This window comes from Ctenopharyngodon idella, chromosome 4 (genome assembly GCF_019924925.1).
Source record: "Ctenopharyngodon idella isolate HZGC_01 chromosome 4, HZGC01, whole genome shotgun sequence".
Lineage (NCBI taxonomy): Eukaryota > Metazoa > Chordata > Actinopteri > Cypriniformes > Xenocyprididae > Ctenopharyngodon > Ctenopharyngodon idella.
In genome coordinates this window covers 11,000,624-11,021,498 of record NC_067223.1, presented here as the reverse complement: position 1 = coordinate 11,021,498, position 20,875 = coordinate 11,000,624, and the positions used below count along the sequence as shown (strand labels likewise).

The 20,875-nt window shown below is 37.8% G+C and overlaps 2 protein-coding genes across 2 annotated transcripts; one reads left to right on the top strand and one right to left on the bottom strand.

Moving 5' to 3' along the window:
• Positions 1-3,805: 3,805 nt before the first annotated feature.
• Positions 3,806-9,651, top strand: pou3f2a (POU class 3 homeobox 2a). Its single transcript, XM_051892331.1, has one exon. The coding sequence runs from the start codon at positions 5,713-5,715 to the stop codon at positions 6,730-6,732; it is 1,020 nt and encodes a 339-aa protein (XP_051748291.1). The 5' UTR covers positions 3,806-5,712; the 3' UTR covers positions 6,733-9,651.
• A 1,467-nt stretch (positions 9,652-11,118) lies between these two features.
• Positions 11,119-20,134, bottom strand: faxca (failed axon connections homolog, metaxin like GST domain containing a). Its single transcript, XM_051892258.1, has 6 exons — positions 19,619-20,134; positions 17,785-17,920; positions 17,509-17,705; positions 15,991-16,208; positions 14,652-14,768; positions 11,119-14,567 (listed from the first exon to the last, which is right to left on the bottom strand). Exons 1-6 carry the CDS (start codon positions 19,876-19,878, stop codon positions 14,281-14,283), a joined length of 1,215 nt encoding a protein of 404 aa, XP_051748218.1. The 5' UTR covers positions 19,879-20,134; the 3' UTR covers positions 11,119-14,280.
• Positions 20,135-20,875: the final 741 nt, after the last annotated feature.

The window sequence follows — 20,875 nt, the reverse complement described above, 5'->3', positions numbered from 1 at the left end:
AGAATTTTACTGTTCTAGATCACTGGAATATTCAGTCATAATGTTGTAGAATGTTGCAATTTTACCCTTCATTACAGATATCTAGAACACTAGAGGTGTTTTGATGCTAATATTCACGTATGAATAGAATTTTACTGTTCTAGATCACTGAAATGTTCAGAATCTCGAGACATTAGGAGAATTCTAATGTTCCAGAATATTGAAATGTATGCCTACATTATAGACATCTAGAGCATTGGAGGTGTTTTGATGCTGATATTCAAACAGAATTTTACTATTCTAGATCACTGAAATGTTCTGATTCTCAAGAAATATTAAGAGAGTTATAATGTTCAAGAATGTTGAAATTTTAGCCTTTATTATAGATATCTAGAGCACTGAAGGGTGACCAGCACGGTCGGTGTTTTGATGCTGATATTCACATTCACACATGAATAGAATTTTACTGTTCAAAATGACTGAAATGTTCTGATGCTCAAGACATTAAGAAAGTTCTAATGTTGTAAAATGTTGCAATTTTAACCTTCATTACAGATATAGAACATTGGAGGTGTTTTGATGCTGATACTCACACATGAATAGAATTTTACTGTTCTAGATCACTGGAATGTTCTGATTCTTGAGACATTAGGAGAGTTCTAATGTTCTAGAATGTTGAAATTAGCCTTCGTTACAGATATCTAGAACATTGGAGGTGTTTTGATGCTGATACTCACACATGAATAGAATTTTACTGTTCTAGATCACTGAAATGTTCTGATGCTCAAGAAATTAGGAGAATTCTCTGAAATTCTCTTGCTTTTATGTTCTAGAATTGGAATGTTCATACATTCGGAGAGAATTCGTTCAAGTGTTCAGGAATCATGGGAGTGTTTTGTTGCTAACATAATGATTATTTTAAAGTTCTAGCATCCTTGGAGTATTATTATGCTGAAATTCATATATTAACAATGATGTACAGTCATCTGTTTCCTTGAACGTGAAATGTTGAGTTAATATTGAGTTTTATAATTCTACTATAATTTATCATTTTATTTCATAATTTTACTTGTATATTATCTTAATTCTGAAAAATAGAAAAGACTAAACACTAAAGTCATTTGCATGACAATCGCTAACTGAGATGCAAGGTAGCGCTAGTTATGTTTGTATTACCTGTTTCAGTTACATCAATTTCTGATATACAGCGATGCCATGGACGACGAAAAACATTAAGAAATATCAGACTGTTGGGTGGCGATATTGACCGATCAGAATCAAGTAGCCTTTCCCCTAGTTTAGTGTTTAATGTGCTAGCCATTTGAAAGAAAATTTAAAGTCACAGTGACCCTGAAAACATGACCTCTTATATTTATACTCTCACGTCTTCAGAGGATGCAAGAGGAGCAAAACATCCATGTGGATTTTTAATGGTCTGTTGCAAAGACGGTAAAATCCAATCAGCCATTAAACTACCAAACTCCTGCTTCTGAGCACAGGAGAAAGAGACTTTATTTTTTCCCCTATCAAGTCATAAAAGTTCAGGGAACAAGGGAATCAATCAGCGGTATCAGTTAGCCGCCTTCCAAAGATCTTGGACAATCAACTAAATATCTTAATGACTTTGGATTTGCACATTACAGTTTTATCATAACTGCCTAAGCTACTCAGACAAAGATTTACACCCATTATCTAAATAATACCCCTAATTAGTGTGTTCATTATATCCTCCCACACAAAGCCAGAGACACAGACACCTCTGGATTACCTACTTAATCTGATGATGCAATGTCATTTTCCCACTCACTCGAACCAGCGCCAAATGTTTGTCACAGTTAGGCGGAAAATACATAATCCTCACAAATGCTCTAAATTAGAAAAACATCACACCACCAGACATGGAGCTAAAATCTGAATGCTCAGACCATAGAAGGGACAGAAGCTCAAATCATAACCCCATTAAAATCCCACACCCTAGTGAAAAATATATGTAATTCTGCATTTTTATTGTAATAATGGATAAACCCGCTGGGCTTCAAAATTATACATATTTAAAAAACTACCCAATAAAAATGAGGGAGCTATCGGGCCTGGCTGTGAGAGAATAAGAGCGAGAGAAGTATTATTACTATTATTAATAATATATACAATTGCGTTAACATATGTATTGAGTATACTATATACGGATGGAACAGATATTCCTTTAGCTATGATATTTGCTATTCGATTTTAAATTAGATTTTAAATATTTGTTCAGTAATTGTGCCACTGTGCTTGCCAAGAGCTTTAATCTGCATTTTACACTTTTTCAAACAGCCTTTAACTCTTAAGATTCACTTTCACACCATAATATTTTAGGAACAGGTGGTTTCTTTAGCCGCTGTAGTGCAGGGTTTGATCTAATGACACATGTGATGAGACAGTGTTTCTGCTGCATGTATGTGTGTGACACAGTGTGTTTGGGGTGCTGTTGACCCCAGTTTTGCTGTGCACAGTGGGGGCCTTACTACAGAGAGCTGAACTGCCCCTCTTTTATAAGGAGCATAATAGCCATTCGCTCACAGCTGACCAACACTATCAAAGGGAGAGGAGGCATGTGGGATTACAGATTTAACGAGCCCTTTGTGCAGGCTAATTACATGTGAATGAGGGTCTGTAGGAGCTCATGCACCCCTTATATCTACCACAGGTGAACCCCAAACAAACCCCACACACACATTCAAAGGAAGAAACACAATGTAAATGGCATATGTAATGATAAATATTGCAATTGATTTGTGTTTCAGTGCACTTTATTTTAAATGTGAGAGATAACAAAATAAGAAATTTGCTCTTGTATTACCATAATGCACTTTCTATCACAAAACTTTCTAATAACAATTTATAGAAATATGGGTAACACTTTACAATAAGGTCTCATATGTTAACATTAGTTAATTTATTAACTAGCATGAACTAATAACGAGCAATACATTTGTTACTGTATTTATTAATCTTTGTTAATGTTAGTTCATAAAATCCTCTCTTGTTCATGTTAGTTCACAGTGCATTAACTAATACAACTTTTGATTTTAATAATGTAAAAGTTCTGGGTTGTTTCAACCCAAATTTGGGTCAAATATGGACAAACCCAACCATTGGGTTAAAAATTTAATTTAGAAATTTAACCCAACCTTTGGGTTTGTCCATATTTGACCCAAATTTGGGTTAAAACAACCCAGCATTTTTTAGCATGTAGTAAATGTTGAAATTAACATTATCTAATATTAATAAATGCTGTAGAAGTCTTGTTTTCTTTGTTCATGTTAACTAAATTTAACTAATGTTAACTAATGAAACCTTACTGTAAAATGTTACTGAAATATGTTTTATAGTAAACATTTTATATAGACATATTTTTGTATATTTGGAAAATTGTATACTGTGTTTATACTTTTTTCTTTTATACTATATTCTACTTAAATTGTGTTCTTTTCTTTTCTTTTTATTAATCTCATATTCTTGATAGTTTATTATTATTATTATTATTATTATTATTATTATTATTGCACAAGGGAGAAGAATTTGTATGTAATATGTATGTGGCAAATCAAAATATATAAACACTTGAATATAAACACTTTATGAATACACACACATAATATATATATATATATATATATATATATATATATATATATATATATAATTTCATATTATGTAATATAAACACTTTATATTAGATTAGATTAGATTAGATTATGCTCAACAGATAAGTATATTAAAATAGAAAAAAAATATTTTTTTAAATTCCATATATAGGCTATTCATAATGTACATCAACTACCAAACTGTAAATAATTATATAATGTCTGTTAAGGACACTCAGTGTTTCCAGACTGTTCTGTTCGTGCTATGAAAAAGAAAGAAAGTCTAAAAAGAAAAATCCCCATGATGATCATGTTTTGAATTGGAACATTTAGTTACTCAACAGTCCTATCTAATTAAGTCATGAGAAATTAAATAACTCCAGCACAGGGTCGATATAATTACTGCTAATTTATTGCTCAGATTATTCACCATTAATTCTTATTCTCTCAAACACCGATTGGAGGAACTATACCAGAGAGATAACTGTTTAATAATAGTAAACGCTGGGCCTTTCCGTCCCTTTAACGGGTCTAGCATCGTTTATGCGTTATTAGGATGTGTAATTGAACAGCCCATACTTTGCATATTACTTTATTAAGCTAATGTGTTTTCTGCTTGGCCGTGCACGACTGTGTCGAAGCTTCTGAATCTTAAAATTACAACTCAATTAACACGACCGCTCTGTGCATTTCACCAAAACTCATGAGCATTTCACAATCTATACACTCAGAAAAAGTATCATGGTAATATCATGTTTTTGTCTTTTAAATGTTTTAATTGAAAAAACAAGAAATGCATTACAAGGGAGTGCAAAAAATGTGTCCAGAGAAGTGCGTGTGGGTGCATGTTTACAAAAGGCTGTGGCTGGGGTGGAGGTAGAGTCTGCCATTCACCTCTCACTGGCCCTGCGGCCCTGCGATGCCCTGCATGCGCTTTTCAGGCTTTGAAATGGGCTTTATGCGCGCGAGGAGAGAGAGAGAAAAGGCTCGAGCAGCTGTGACGTGGGCGGCGTTGTTTCATTCACCTCTCGCCATGGCAACGGACAGGGGCCCGAGAAATATGCCCCCTCCTTGAGCCATGCGAGAGACACAGAGACACTCTGAAATCCCATCAGAAGATAGAGTGCAGTTATTTCAACCATGAAAATACAACACAAATATAAAACAAACATATAATTTGTGTCTGAAAAACTATTAATGCTCAGACACCTATTTAATCTCCATATGGACTGTAAGCATTTCATTTTGAACTTCATTGAATTCTATTATGGTTAAGATGATTTGGTTGTGCTCACAACTAGATTGAGAACCATTTTGAATTATTTACTGATTGAAGAAAATGAAGTTGAAACTCATAAACTCAAATTACATCAATTAGAAGGTAAAAGGATGAAACGATGACGATATTTTAAAGTGCATGTCACATTTATGAATTCTGTGCACGATTCTATCTTAGTCTTTTTTCTTTTTCAATATGAAATATCTTATGCACTCACATGTCTTTTTATTCATTTTTTGTTGAAAAGCGTTTTGTTTTATCCACTTATTTAAACTAAATATAATATAAATATATGAAACACGTTTTATACCGTTTATTTTATTTGTTTACTTAAAAATATACACAATATATAGACAGTAATAAAAATATTAAATTGTTTTCATATGCTAGTTTTCACGGTTCGTTTCCCTTTTTTTGTGTACAAAACACTCAATAATAACGAATGCAAGGCAGAATTAATTATTCTGTTCTATTGGCATGACTATATAAAAAACAGCAAAATAACTACCTTACAGCATCTTAATAATGTTGAACTGAAACATTTCAGCTTAATGAAAAACTTAATGAAACCAGGCTGGATACCTTTGGAGCCCACTGCGCCCTGTCACTGCTGATCCCTCTCTGTGCTTGTTTTCAGGAGAGCGCAATGGGATGGGGATTCTGTGTCGAATCTACTGCGACCAATGAACGCGCCGCTGCCACATCTGTCAAGCGGTCCTGACCAATAGACAGCAGCGCGAGGCGGATCTCAGGTGCGCGCCTCTGCGTCCTCGCGGCTCTGGCGCGCTGGGGAGCCGCCTGTGGCACAGAGTAGCTGTGGAAACTATGGCGACCGCGGCGTCCAACCACTACAGCATCCTCACGTCCAGCTCGGAGCCCGGCAGCATGCAGCAGACGCCGCCGCCGGCCTACAGGGACGCGCACAGCCTTCTGCAGAGCGAATACACCACCCTGCAGAGCAGCGGGAGCACGCTCGGCCACGCGCACCAGTGGCTGACGGCGGCGCTGTCTCACGGGGGAGAGGGGTCGCCGTGGCCCGCCAGCCCGCTGGGCGAGCAGGACATTAAGCCGGTGGAGGAGCTGCAGCATTCGCCGAGACAAGCGCATCTGGTGCAGCAGAGCCAGCATCACGAGGCGGGCGCTTGGCGCGCGACCACCACCGCGCATATGCCGAGCATGAGCACCTCCAACGGGCAAAGCCTGATCTACTCTCAGCCCGGCTACGGCGAGCCGGGGATGCACCACGAGGACCACCACAGCCCGCATCTGAGCGAGCACGGCCACCCGCAGAGCCTGCACTCGGACGAGGACACGCCGACCTCGGACGACCTGGAGCAGTTCGCCAAGCAGTTCAAGCAGCGCCGGATCAAGCTGGGCTTCACGCAGGCGGACGTGGGGCTCGCGCTGGGCACCCTCTACGGCAACGTCTTCTCCCAGACCACCATCTGCAGGTTCGAGGCGCTCCAGCTGAGCTTCAAGAACATGTGCAAACTCAAGCCCCTGCTCAACAAATGGCTGGAGGAGGCGGACTCCACCTCGGGGAGCCCGACCAGCCTGGATAAGATCGCCGCGCAGGGGAGGAAGAGGAAAAAGCGGACCTCCATCGAGGTGAGTGTCAAAGGGGCCCTGGAGAGCCATTTCCTCAAGTGCCCGAAACCCGGGGCGTCGGAGATCAACTCGCTGGCGGACAGCCTGCAGTTAGAGAAGGAAGTGGTGCGGGTCTGGTTCTGCAACCGGCGGCAGAAGGAGAAGCGAATGACGCCCCAAAACGGACCGATGGCCGGGAACGAGGACGTGTACGGGGACGCCTCGCCTCACCACGGGGCGCAGACACCTGTTCCGTGAGAAAGGGGCGGCTTGAACATAAATCGACTGTCTCTTTGTCCCGGCCACGAGCCCGTTCGGGGCGGACCGACGGTGATGAAGCGTCTCTGTGTGTGGCACCTCCGAGGGCGCGGAGCGCGCGTGGTTGCGCGAACAATATACGGGCACGGGCGCGAGAAAACACGCTCCGAGGCGTTATACGCGCCGCGACTGAACCTAAAGAGGGAACGTAAATACACTTTTATTTAAGAGATTTCTTTTCAAGTCCGGGGATCTGTGAAAGCATCATATCACTTCCAACCGAAAGCTGTGAAAAAGGCGTCAGGGGCGCGCCATCTTCCCCTCATGACCACAAAAGGTTTATTCCTGATTGAAATGAATCCGGTGCAATGTCTGCTATTCGTTCTCATACAGATATTAATGACAAATGCTTTATTATTATTATTATTATTATTATTACATATTTCCGTCATGATCACAAAATGTTTGATTGAAATGTATCTGCAATTCATTCACCTTCTTATATAAATGGCAATAATAATAATACTAACTAAACAGCTCCAAATTATTTAAATAAAGGGATCCAAATATAGGCTACTAATGCATAAAATTAAAAACAACAACAATAATAATACTTTTATTATTATTATTATTATTATTTACATTATGTACATATTATATACATATTTACATATGTAAATGTGATCAATTCTCTCAAAGTCTAATTTCGGTCACAACAAAGGCTGCCAAGTGCTGCTGTATGTTGTTCACTTGCAAAGCAGCCCGATTTCATGCAGATCACGGATTCGCACTGCTGCTGCAAAACAGAGGCCTGAGGAAACATTAAAAACCTTCCCCAGAATCGCACAGTGCTGTGGATCACATCGAAATGTCTATTCACAAATCAAATTAAATGATACCAGCTCTTTGTAATTAACCACTCAATTGGGTTTTTCTTAACATTTTGATTGAATTTCTATAAGCATCCAATCAAAAGCGCCCACGATTTGAGACAGTGGCTTGTTTTTCTCTCCTTTTATTTTAAATCATTTTTCTTTGTTTTTTTCTGATTTGGGAAATCTAAAAGAAACCCAAATAGAATCGTATGATTGTAATATTTCATATTCCAGATATATATATAAAAAAAAAAAAAATAAAAAAAAACAAGCTTTTATTTACATTTCATTAATTTGTCTGGAAACGCTTATGGCGTATAAATCTCAAGATTTAAAAACACTATATTAATAGTAATAATAATAATAATAATGTGAGGCCAGTGTTTCTTGCCCAATTTTTATTATAGTAACATTGTGTGATTTTGTGCGTCAGCTAAATGTATAAGCCTCAACATGTTTGTATCTGTTTGATATTTTGTGTTTCTTGTTTATCCCAAATTGATCTCTCTTTTTTAACGAGAAATACTACACCAGCTGTGTTACAATTATATGATGGCCTGCATCGAAAAACAAGGACATTGTGCGTGGATTTTGAATTTTAATTTTCTATGGCTCTGTGAATACTTGTATATTTGTGCACTTAAACTGGCACTGCCAAAGCACAAGCTGTCAGTGTGCCCTATTGAGGCCAGTAACGTCTTTGGTTTTGACAGAAAAATTGCACAGTTTTTAAAAGCCTTTTGTCATTAAATGAATACATTTTTTATATAAAGAAGTGCCTCTCGTGAATCTGTGCCCCGTGAATGAAGATCTTCAAGATAAATGGATTCACAATTTCACACATTATTTGAGCATCAAGGCTGTTGAATGTAATGTTGCCTCGGGATGAGATGATGCTGTAGATCCCGTTGCAATTCCTTCGCTTCGATTTCTACGTGACCATGGAGGCAAATGTTTGCCATTTCACTCGTAATGAAGACGGATTAGACCGGTTCAAACGAGAGAACGGAGACGTACGTGAATATTTTATGATGCTATTCTGGATCTAAATAGGACTCTTTTTTTTTTTTTTTTTTTTTTTAAATATTCCAAATGGAAACAAAATATCAAACTACTGCTACTAATAGAACATTAGTGATCTATAATATATAATTTACTAGATTTGAAACGATAAAATGTTTTGTATTGTTTTAACACTGGCTATTTGTCAGACGGTCTTTCCAAATATCATCGGCCATTCCAAAAAATCAATTTACTGCTTCATTAATGAACAATTTTAGGAAAACGAGCAAAAACACACTAGATGTCTTGTTTATTTGTAGCCTATTTATTGTGTGTTTATAATGAATAGTGAATCCCAAGGCCTTGGAAATATCGACTGCCTTTAAAAACCCGCATTTGTGTGTGTGTGTGTGTGTGTGTGTGTGTGTGTGTACCTGCTTAACAATATTCTAGATACAAATTTGTGACCAAAAGTGAGCTAAATATGACAAAAACTCCCAATAACTCATTTTGGGGATGTCCTTATTTTTAAAAATGTCATTAAAATCAAAGGTTTTTTTAATTATTATTGTAAATGCAGAAAGTTTTCTGGTAGGTTTAGGGTTAGTGTGTGGGTTATGGTTAGGCTATATTTATAGCTGCATATAAAAACAATAGAAATCTATGCATTGTCCCCATTTAGATAGCTAAGTTAACGTCTGTGTGCGCGCGCGGCGCGTGTCCTCTCCCTGCGAGTATGTGCTGTGAGCGCCATCTATTGACAAAATGTGTTGGAGCAACTCTTAGTGAAATAGAGATAGCTGTTTTCTTGGTCTGTTTAGTCAAAGATACAGATATAAAGTCGTGGAATATGAGCGTGGCGGTGTATTTTATAAATATACCGTTTTTAGTCACTCATCTTGCCTGCGTGTTGTCAGTGCAGATTGTACCATGAAGATTTGTAACATTATAACCAGTGTTGTGGAAAGTTACTTTTTAAAGTAATGCATTACAATATTACGCTACTCCCTAAAAAAATAACTAATTGCGTTACTTAGTTACTTTTTATCGAAGGTAATGCGTTACATTAGGCCTACTATTTCTCAAAAAAGTTCAATTTTTGGCAAATGTAAAGGCCCTTTCACACCAAAAGTGAAACAAATAGGCTAATCTTCAGGCTGATCATAAATGTGATGTTATCTAAAGTCATTTTTGCTTATTAGTATTGCTGAATTTGATCATCGAAGGTCAGCAGCAAAGACATTAATAAAGTGAGATTAAATACATAAAGTATTTTTTTTTAATATATTAAATTTTTTTTTCTTTTTTTTTTTTTTACATTTTTCGGTTTGTGTAAAATTCTGAGGTTGCATTTCACTGTTTTTATTCATTTTGAGGAATACTTACAGTTTTTGTGCAAGTTATATGAGTAAATGTATGCTAACATTTAGTCTAGAACTACAATAACCATCATTTTTACACAGCGCACGCAACACCTCTGCACTTACTCACGATCTCTCTCAACATGAGGACTGTCAGTCAATAAATGGGAAAACAAAATAGTAACTCAGATATTTTGTTGTAAATTTAAAAGTATCGCATTACTTTACTAGTTACTTGAAAAAAGTAATCTGATTACGTAACTCAAGTTACTTGTAATGCGTTACCCCCAACACTGGTTATAACATGCTAAAACCCATCAAGTCTTAAAGGGATAGTTCACCCAAAAATAAAAATTGCCATTTACTCAAACAGAAGAAGTTGTTCTAAAGCTGTAGGAATTTCTTTCTTCTGTTGGACACAAGAATGTTGGTAACCAAACAGTTTTTGATCCCCATTGACTTCAATAGTGTTTTTTTTCCCTCCATATCATGGAAGTCAATGGGGACCAGCAACTGTTTGGTTACCAACATTCATTAAAATATTTTATTTTCTGTTCAACTGAACAAAGAAACTCATACAGATTTATTGAGGGTTGAGAAAATTTTTTTTTGTGTGAACTACACCTTTAAGTAAATGTATATTGGTTGTGAATTTTGATAGTGAGAATAAGTTTTGATAAGCTTGTGTTTGAGAGAAAGTTCTTAGCGTTGGAAAGTTCTTGTAATATGGTGGCACTTAAAAACCTTTGGATCAATCACTCTGGATCGACTGAAGGTCAACTTTAAAACTTTTGTGTTTTCCTAAACTCTTAAGATGGATTTTATTTCCTTCGAACAAACCAATGCAAATTAAAGTCACCTGATGGGTGTAACTACCTCACAGATCCGCCAATCAATCTAAAATATCAATAGTTGAATTAGCTGAACTAAATAAATAAAATTAAACCATTAAACCTAAAACAAGCACAGTGAAATGTATAATTTATAATAATTTAGCTTTAATTTTACTAATAAGCATCCTCATATTTGTGCCACACTTAAGGAAAGAAATGAGAGAGTTTTAAAACCTTCTAAATAATATGTATCTTTTGGTATAGAAGATTTAAAGAATGGACTGTAATCAGAAACCAAACATACAACCAGGAGCGTTTCATTTAATACAGCTATATTTCATGAAATATTTTGAGTATCTTTAACACATTCGCCAGACAAATTTAGTTCCTTATGTTACAGTGATCATTCATGTACACAACCCCTCCCTCCCCAATATTATGTCAAGCCCATAATAAATCCATAAATCCATCAGGGTCATGATACACACAACACAGACTCTGTAGTATGGCTCTAAAATCAGCACACACACCTGTGAGAAAACATATGAGAGATTTGAACTTTCACCTTTGGCTTTCCAACATTATTCCATCTGTGTGTTGCCATATTTCCAACACATTTGGCATACGAGTGGGGTCGTGAGTCTTGTGAGGTAAATAACTACAAGATTATCATGTATGAGATGATAAAACTGGCTAAGCTCAACAAATAAGCATTAAAAATTCATTTGCAATAGTAGCGAGGCCTTGAATTCTGCCCTAGTGAACATCGTCATTCAATATAATCAAACTTACAGCGTGTAAAACACACAGCTCTCAGAGCAAACCTTTGCAACTAAAACAACTAGATTTTCACAAAAAAAAATATGAAAATAAAAGTCAAGAATAAGTCATTTGCGATACTTTGAAAATATAAAATTAATCATAAGCCATAAATAAATAAAACAAGTGGTCAAGTGGTTCAGGAATTACATTAAAAAAAATATAAAAAATATATATAATAATTGTTTGTTTATAGAAACAGGCACAGTCTTAAATCAAGAAAATACAACAAGCAAGTAAACAAACATCTTAAGAAAAAATTTGATAGTTTTAATCAGATTGACTGCCAATTTTATGCACTTTTTAAAAAATAATTAAAGGCATGCAAACCCTTTTCAAACAGTAGCCTTTTTCAGTTAGTGAACCTGATGTTTATATAAAAATGTTTTTTCATACACATTTTCTAACAATTTTGGCGAACTTGTGTTTGAACAAACATCAGATAGGTACATTTGCATTTAAAGGGCGTAAAAATGGCGAAACACTTTCCATTCTTTCTTATAAGAGCTCGACATAGACAGGATTACTTTCAAGATAATAAAAGGGCATTTGTGGTAACATGAAGGATGTGTGTATGGCACAGCAAGATACAGATTATATCTCACTACGGAACAGAAAAAAACATAAGTCTCCCGTCTTGGATGTGTCATTCGTTGTGCATCAGCCCCTGGGAGATGATTCCTGCGAGTGTATTCATGTGTAACGATGACTCAGTGACTCAGTCATGCAGCAGATGGACACACACGTACACGGGCATCAGCTGTGTGTCTCCATCTGTATTGTGTTATGTGCCTCCCTTCTGTAATCGCTACATTTGAGTAACACTGCTGCATTACCGGGGTATTCTGTTCTATTCTCCTCCTGTGCTTTCTGTCATGTCAATGTAAGCCATGATTCAGTCCACAGGGGGCGCTATTGCACAATCACAGAAACCCATCCGAAGTGTTTGCTGTTCGACAAACACAAATGATGTTTTACCTACACATTCAGCACAGCTGCACACACATATATGAGTGTTTTATGATTGATAAACACTTCAATACGGTTATGCTGCGCAACAAACTTCCGTAGCTATTCTGTAAAACAGGTTGCATCGCTTCCGGTTTAGTTCGTTTGTATGTGCTGTTTTACTCTAGATGCCTTTAGAGATTAGTTTTTTTTTTAAATTCTCACTAACATTCGGATATTAAAATTGAATAAAACGTTAACAATAAAATTAACTAGCTAGGTTAGCTGATTACCTTAAAAGTCCATAGATATATCGCCGTCAGTTCTTGCTGTTTACACTTTCTCCGACAAGCGGATGCGATGAGACCTGTTTTCCTGTTTGTTCGTATGATAAACTGAAAAAATAAGATTCAAAATCTGCAAGGCATTTACATTATTTTTGTAACTGGAACATATTCACTATGAATAATTCATCCAAAAAAAACAAACAAAATAATAATAATACCAATGGCAGCCAATGGCATTTGACATCACTGACGTTTAACATCGCGTCATGTGTAAAGTCGACATAATACAGAAGTTGCGATTGTTTTTTTCTTCTCTATTGTGATGTATATCTGAAGAATATATAGACAAAATATAGGGCGGGACTTCATTTTGTCCATGGGGAATTGATTGGATGGTTGTGGTTTGCTATTGGTCGACCTCATGTGAGTGACAGGTTGTCCCGCCCTCGCGCCAGTAAACACGTCATCAGAAGAGAAGAGATGTTGCTGCAATAGGGAGGGGAAGTTATTTTGATTAAAGATTAAGGGCATATGAATTAAAAAAAAGTAAAAATGTTCAAGAATAAATCATTTATAATAAATACCGCAATATTCCATAAAAATAAGAATTGTCAATTTTTTCCATTATATGAAAAACGCAAACTTTGATTCAATTGTCTATGTTAAACAGTAAATTTTATAATTTTCCTTTTTTTGGGGTGAATTATTAATTAATGCTTTGCATAATTATGGCAAGTTTGCTGCAACGGTTTGAGAACATAAATAACATCAGCTGATTTCTGGTCAGACATCACAATAATAATTCACAAATTTTCTTGCTTTGCTCTTTCATAACACACTTCATAGTTTTGACCGAATAAAACTGGACATGAATTTTAGATGGACTATGAAATATTGTGCTGCCTAAATTAGTCAAGGTGTTTCACTTAATAAGTATCTACACATTTCAATCATCACCTAAAATCCTTCTTTCTGTCTGACTACCCGTATAATAATAAATCCCAGGATGTAAGAAATGCCGTTTAGCTACAAACACACATGGTAAATGGGAGGTGGTCACATGTGATGATGTCATTCTGATGATTCCGAGCACTGTGATGATGTCACACTGCGGGAGGAGTGATTCAGCTGAAGCGTCATTCACTCCTTTTAATTTTCACTCCATCCATTTTTATTATTCTGTTTGATGTTTTTTCTTCCTGTTGATCAGGATTCTCTCTGGCCAGGCCTTTCCTCATTTAATAAAATCCTCTCTTTCGTCAAATAAAAATTGTCAGAATGCTTTTCCCATTTGCTTTACTGCCATCCCTCGCCACGTCACTTCGATAACATCTTCATTTGACCAGCCCTTCCCCTGCTAAAGGGTTTTTGGGAAAACAAAGGGGTGGGGCCCGTGCAGATACATCATAAATGGGTGTGTTTATCACTTCAACTGCTCCGTTTCTGAGCATTCTGTGTCCATGTCAGAATCGAATAGGGAGCGTCCGGTGATGTCGCTGTCCGGCGACGGGGTGTTGTGGTGCGACAGAGAGCTGTCCTGCTCCTGGAAGCTGCCGCTGCGAGAATAGAGACCCAAATCCGGAAGCTGGGAAGGAGAATCCGGCTCCTCGCTCAGTCCATCGTAGTAAAGGTCGTCGACATCCACAAACCACTCCGGCCAGAATTTCCGGCGGATTCGCTCACAGTACATGGCCAGGTTGATGAACTCACCTGCGCAGAGTCAGTTCAGTCAGTTCATAGGCTCAGAACACATGAACGTACTTTATATTCCCATACAAAAAAGCATGACCTCACCTTTGATTAACTGTTCCGGACGTGTCCCAGGGAGAGTCCACATAGCCTGAGCAAGATGACCAAATACAGCAGCATCTACTGTGGAAAGCTTCGGGCCCATTAGATACTTTTTATCGCCTGTGCATGAAATTATTATTATCAAATTGAATTATATAAGACAATAGTATAGTTTTTATGTTTTTTTAGGAGGGCGTTTACATGACAACGTTTAAAAAAAAAACGGAAAACTTTTTTTATGCGTTTTGGTCACTCATTTACACAATGGCATTGGATGCTTAAAAATGCAAACCTGAAAACGTCTTTTAAAGTGCAAGTTTTTGAAAATGAAACCGTTATCGTGTCAGTGTAATCTACAAAAACATGAATTTGTGAAAATGGGAATGTCATGTGCATGCATATTACATGTTCAGTTTATAGGCGGGTAGTGTTTCTTTACAAAGTGACATTGCCAACTACTGGCCTGGCATGCATAATGCAGCTTTTTAGTCATTTTCGCGGATCTATGTGAATGGGGATCGTTTTGACAACACAAAAGAAAAACTTTTCCATTCTCAGTACATCATTGTCATGTAAACGTGCCCTTAATGTGTTTTCTGGTTGGTTGCTTTGATATTCTAGTCTCTACATATGGCTCAGGCAATTTTGTTGGCCATTTATCATGTGTCGGGTGAAAATCAAAATAGCTTATCTCTCCTCAACAAGCCATTTGATCATTTTTGTCCATACCGCAAATAATGAACAATAGTAATTCACCTCTAATGAACAAATATTGACATTTTCACACTTAAATATATGAATCATGCTCATATAAAATGTCATAATAATCTTGAGTTACCCCACTTAACATCCTAAATCATTCTGAAGTAAATGTATCCTGATTAAGGAGTGTTTAAATGTTTGTACTGGAAAACAAGACAAAAATACTGAATGAGTGAATAAGAAAATCATTTTTTTGCAGTGTGAAAGCAAGACTTAGGCTTACTGAGCACTAGAGGGCAGCACAGATGCATTGCTGCATTGTTTTGTAACCTGTTTCAAAAGCTCTGAACTCTCCAGATTGATCTAGAACAGGGATGGGCAAACTCGGTCCTGGAGGGTCCTGCAGAGATTTGCCCCAACCCTAATTATCAAACACACCTGAACAAGCTAATCAATGCCTTCAGGAATAGTTGTATCAGGGTTAGAGCTAAACTCTGCGGGAAAGTGGCCCTCCAGGACCGAGTTTGCCCATCCCTGATCTAAAATGATCTAATAAATCACTAAGAATGATTTAGACTAAATCACTAAAATGTCCTTTCAATAAAGCTCACAAAGCGGGCCCCAGACATTTAAAACATACCAAGGAGTGTGGCAAGGGTGCGCATGTCTTTCTCCATCAGAGTGTAAACATCCTCTTTGGAGAAGCGTCCGATCCCGTGCCCGTACATCTCTCTCTTCACGATGCCACCGTTCACCTGACTCAAGATCCACCTGAGCAGGTCACTCAGCGGCCCATTTGTGGCTAACATCTTCTGCGTTTCCTCCACATTGTCCACCCACTGACAGTATGCTATCGTCCTAAAGCAAAACACACACCACCACATCTCATCTTGATTATCAACACATTTTAGTTGTTCAGTAATCAAAATCCTACTTAACTCTACAGAGCTTACTGTATCGAATTTGATACACAAATTCTTCTAACCTGCCTTTTTATGCTTTTTTAGCAAGTAGAATAATTGTAAAAAAAAAACGTCACCCTTCGTGTAATGGTACATGTGTCTTTTTGCTGTGAAATCTGTACTGATTTTATAATGTAAACATAAGAATAACTTCAATATTGTTATTAATATTTCAAGGGACTGAAGCAACTTAGGTTTACTTGATTATCCATACATATTTTTTTAGAAAATCATGTTAAAATGTGAGAATCAAATATGATACATCAGGCTTTTGAGGAATGTTATTTGTATATCTCTCAATCATCATTGTATTGTATTGCATTATGTTTTGACCGCACAGTGAAAACTACAGAAATCTGATCACAAAACAAAGCATTTAAATATCATCTTACTAAGATATAAACAGAGTGACCACTGATATTCATATGCTCTTTATGTAAGTAGTCTGCTAAAAGATCTCAGATTTATATTCCATTATATTCCATTCTTTTTTGCTCATATAAATAACATCTGCATTGTTTTGCTCAGTTTGGGCCTCTAAATAAAACTGAGGTGTTTTCCTCCTCAAATATGAGCTCCCTTTTACAAGATATAATACAAGTCTCTGGTGTCCCCAGAATGTGTCTGTGAAGTTTCGGCTCAAAATACCCCACAGATCATTTATTATAGCTTGTCAAATTTGCCCCTATTTGTGTGTGAGCAAAAACGCGCCGTTTTTGTGTGTCCCTTTAAATGCAAATGAGCTGCTGCTTCCGGCCCCCTTTCCAGAAGAGGGCGGAGCTTTAACAGCTCACGTTTCGGTTGCTCAACAACAACAAAGCTGGAGAATCTCACACAGCTAAAATGACAATTGTCAGTAACGTGTTCAGCCTTACATTGTTCAAACCGGAGTCAGACACTGATGGAGAGACTCAGGAAGAAGTTACAATGCATCTAGACGTTTCTGAATGGTTAGTGGATAAATTTATGTAGTTGCTGTGAAGCTGATTCATCTCAACGACTAGCATGTGCCGTCATGTTAATCTTTTGTGCAAATCCAGCGTTGAATTGACCCTCGTTTGTGAAGCAGTCCGGCGTAAAATGACGACATGGCAACAACGCTCTACTACAACAACTCTTCCAGAATATAATAAAGAATTGACGAATATTGTTCAAATACCAGATCATGATGTAGAAGAAAACCAGCTCAGTCTCACCAGTAGAAGTGTTCCTCCACCATTTTGGTGATGGCACGTGAGATGGCTTTCTCCTGAGGACTCAGGCTGGAGTTGAGGTTCACGCCGAGCTTCTCCTCCAGGAAGTCGATGATGAACTCAGTCCCACACACCTGCTCCTTATTATACGCGATCCAAGGCATCTTCCCTTGAGGAGACAACTTCCCATCGAAGTAGTTCTGAGGAGAAAACAGTTTGAAAAACACCCAAACGTCCATCTCTTTTCAGAACATAATCTCAGACATCATATTTCGATACCTGGTAGGGAAGGTCCGCCATGCGCAGGTAGGTTTCTATCTTCAGGCAGAAGGGGGACAGGCTAGGGACTCCGGTTTTGGGCCGGGCAAACTGATGCAGAATGATGGCGTCTTCAGAGTCCAACTCCTGTTCTTTCCTACAAGTTCATCAAATCCCCAAATTATCAATTTTGTTTCAAAATGCACTGGAAACATCAAGTTCAGAGTTCATTCTTCAGTGTTTTCTATCAGCAGGATTTAGTCGCTGTCCACTTCGCTAGTGCTGAAATTCATTGAAGCATCATAGTCATTAGCTTTCTCCTTTCAGTTTTGTTCTTATATGTTTGAACTTAAAGGGATAGTTTACCCAAAAATGAAAATTATCCCATGATTTACTCACCCTCAAGCCATCCTAGGTGTATATGACTATCTTCTTTCAGACAAACACAATCGGAGATATATTTAAAAATATCCTCCATTATGCATCCATCCATCATAAAAGTAATCCATACGGCTTCAGGGGGTTAATAAAGGACTTCTGAAGCAAAGCGATGGGTTTTTGTAAGAAAAATATCCATATTTAAAACTTTATTAACTATAATAACTAGCTTCCGGTAGTACGCATCGATTTACAGTGTGAGAGTAACCCCTGACCTGACGCATGACGTTTTGACGAACACGGAAGCGCAGAGGATTGAGCAAAACAAAACACCGGTCACAAATTAGAAGTCTAAAACGATAATTTCGATATAAGAGAAGAGGAGCTATTTGTTTGAACTGCGAGAGCCGTCTAAGCTTACAATACTCCTACATCCTGCGTCATACATCGCATCAGGGGTTACTCATTTGACGCAAGTCGACTTGCACAGTATGCGTACGGTCGTCTGCCGGAAGCTAGTTATTTTAGTTTATAAAGTTTTAAATATGGACATTTTTCTTACAAAAACGCTTCGCTTCAAAAGGCCTTTATTAACCCACTGGAGCCGTATGGTATTATTTTTTATAATGGATTGATGCATTTTTTTGGCGCTTTAAAATCTGCCCCCCCCTTCACTACCATTATAAAGCTTGGAAGAGCCAGGATATTTTTAAATTTATCTCAGATTGTGTTTGTCTGAAAGAAGATAGTCATATACACCTAGGATGGCTTGAGTGTGAGTAAATCATGGGATAATTTTCATTTTTGGGTGAACTATCCCTTTAAAACAATTAATCATATGTTATTATATTTGTGTAATGCATGTCTGAATCAATAGTTCATGTGAATCGAATAACAGCCAGACTTCATGTAACCTGAGAGGTTTTGCTGAGGACTAACAGCATTGCTGTCTCTTCAAAGGTCAGAGACGAAGCAAAAGCACAGAATTAAACCCAATTCACTATGTCTGATCACTAAATTGACGGGTCACTATTTACAGTCTCACAAGGGGTCGATAAAGGCCGTTCTGTCACATCACAATAACACAAGTAGACATTATCCTCTAGGCCTGCAACTGTGTCCTTGAAATAGCACCCATCAACATGTCAACATTCATGCTTTAGACAAGGAAATAAATAGCATCCTATTCTTGCGTCCTGCTCAAAATTCATTGAGTTAGCAGGTATTCATTCATTCTTCCTCAGCAGAGGATAACAAATGGACGGCACTGCACTGTGTTGACTTGTCCAGGATATTAATTTAGTTAATTTTCCTTTCTAAAAAAGACCCTGTTCATGGCCCCTCTCAGCTCCATCCAAGGGAATTCCCTGCAAAGGCAGAGGTTTGCAGGTGAACTAAATAAACTGACATACTCTTTACATATGCGATAGATAGATAGATAGATAGATAGATTCAATCTGCATATAATCCATAATACCTAATGACAAGCAGCTCGTGTAGCAAATAGGCAGCGGCGGCGAGCAGCGCGCCCCCGGTGATGTATAGTGTTTTCCTCCACCAGGAGTCGGAGCCTAAAGCAGACATGATCCCTCCGTACTCCTGCAGCGGGTAGGCGATGATGTACGCATACAACGAAAGATGCTCATCGGAGCCGCACAAGCCGAACGAGAAGCTCTTGTTCCGGCCAAGTTCAAGCGCGCAGGAACGGCTCCAGGCGAATCCGACGCGCCAGTACATCCTCTCTCTCCTCTATCCGCCCTTCGGCCCGTTGTGGGTTCGACAGGGGAGGCTTCATCAGTGCCGCAGGGTGGAGGTGGTGAAGATGAGGGTGTCAGAGGGTCTTAGGACGAACGAGTGAGGAGCTGCAGCGGGCATGTCGCCTCCTGATGCTGTCCGTCCGTCCCTGCGATGGGGTCGGCATCGGTCCGCAGCCGCTCGCCGCCGCTGTTTACCGCACAGCTGAGCGCGTTACGTCACCAGGGGCGGGGCTGCTGATGCTGCGAGGGGGCGCGCCGATTCACGAATTCTCCACTCTCATTGGTCAGTTACACTGCTGTAACAGAGTTTGATAACAACAATTTCATAATACCTCATAACATGAAATTATATTTCAGTAATTTACAGACGCTTAAACTCCTTTCCTACAAGAAATAGTGGATAAAGCAGCTTTGCAAATAACCCCACAGATTAGAAGGGATCATTATATGTTCTATTTACACATATATTATGTCTAGAAACACATAAACAATAAATGTCTAATGTGAAGTGAATGCATGCAGTGGATCAAAAATGCCTAAATGATGTAATTTCACTATATAACAAAAAAAAAAAAAAACACACCAATGCCATTTAATTAAAAGAAAAATGACACTAACCTCAGATTATATGTAGAGTAATAGGGACACATTCAAATAAAGTGTAACCAATTTTATATATGTATAAAACTGAGGTTAGTCACCTTTCAGCCATATATATATATATATATATATATATGTATATATATATATATATGTATATATATATATATACACAAACACACCACTATTATATACATACATACATACACACATATATATATATATATATATATATATACACATACATATATTATGTCTAGAAACACATATAAACAATACATGTCTAATGTAAAGTGAATGCATTAAGTGGTTCCAAAATGGCTAAATGTCATTGCACTATATAACAAAAAATCATACTATTGGCATTTAATTAAAAG

Bases quoted from the DNA above. Each gene is read 5' to 3' on its own strand.
- pou3f2a (XM_051892331.1), top strand. From the start codon at position 5,713: ATGGCGACCGCGGCGTCCAACCACTACAGCATCCTCACGTCCAGCTCG.
- faxca (XM_051892258.1), bottom strand. From the start codon at position 19,878: ATGTACTGGCGCGTCGGATTCGCCTGGAGCCGTTCCTGCGCGCTTGAA. The intron at 16,209-17,508 runs GTGAGACTGAGC...GTTTTGCTTTAG, and splicing joins GTGGAGGAACACTTCTACTG to GACGATAGCATACTGTCAGT. The intron at 14,568-14,651 runs GTGAGGTCATGC...GACTCTGCGCAG, and splicing joins TCCGGAACAGTTAATCAAAG to GTGAGTTCATCAACCTGGCC.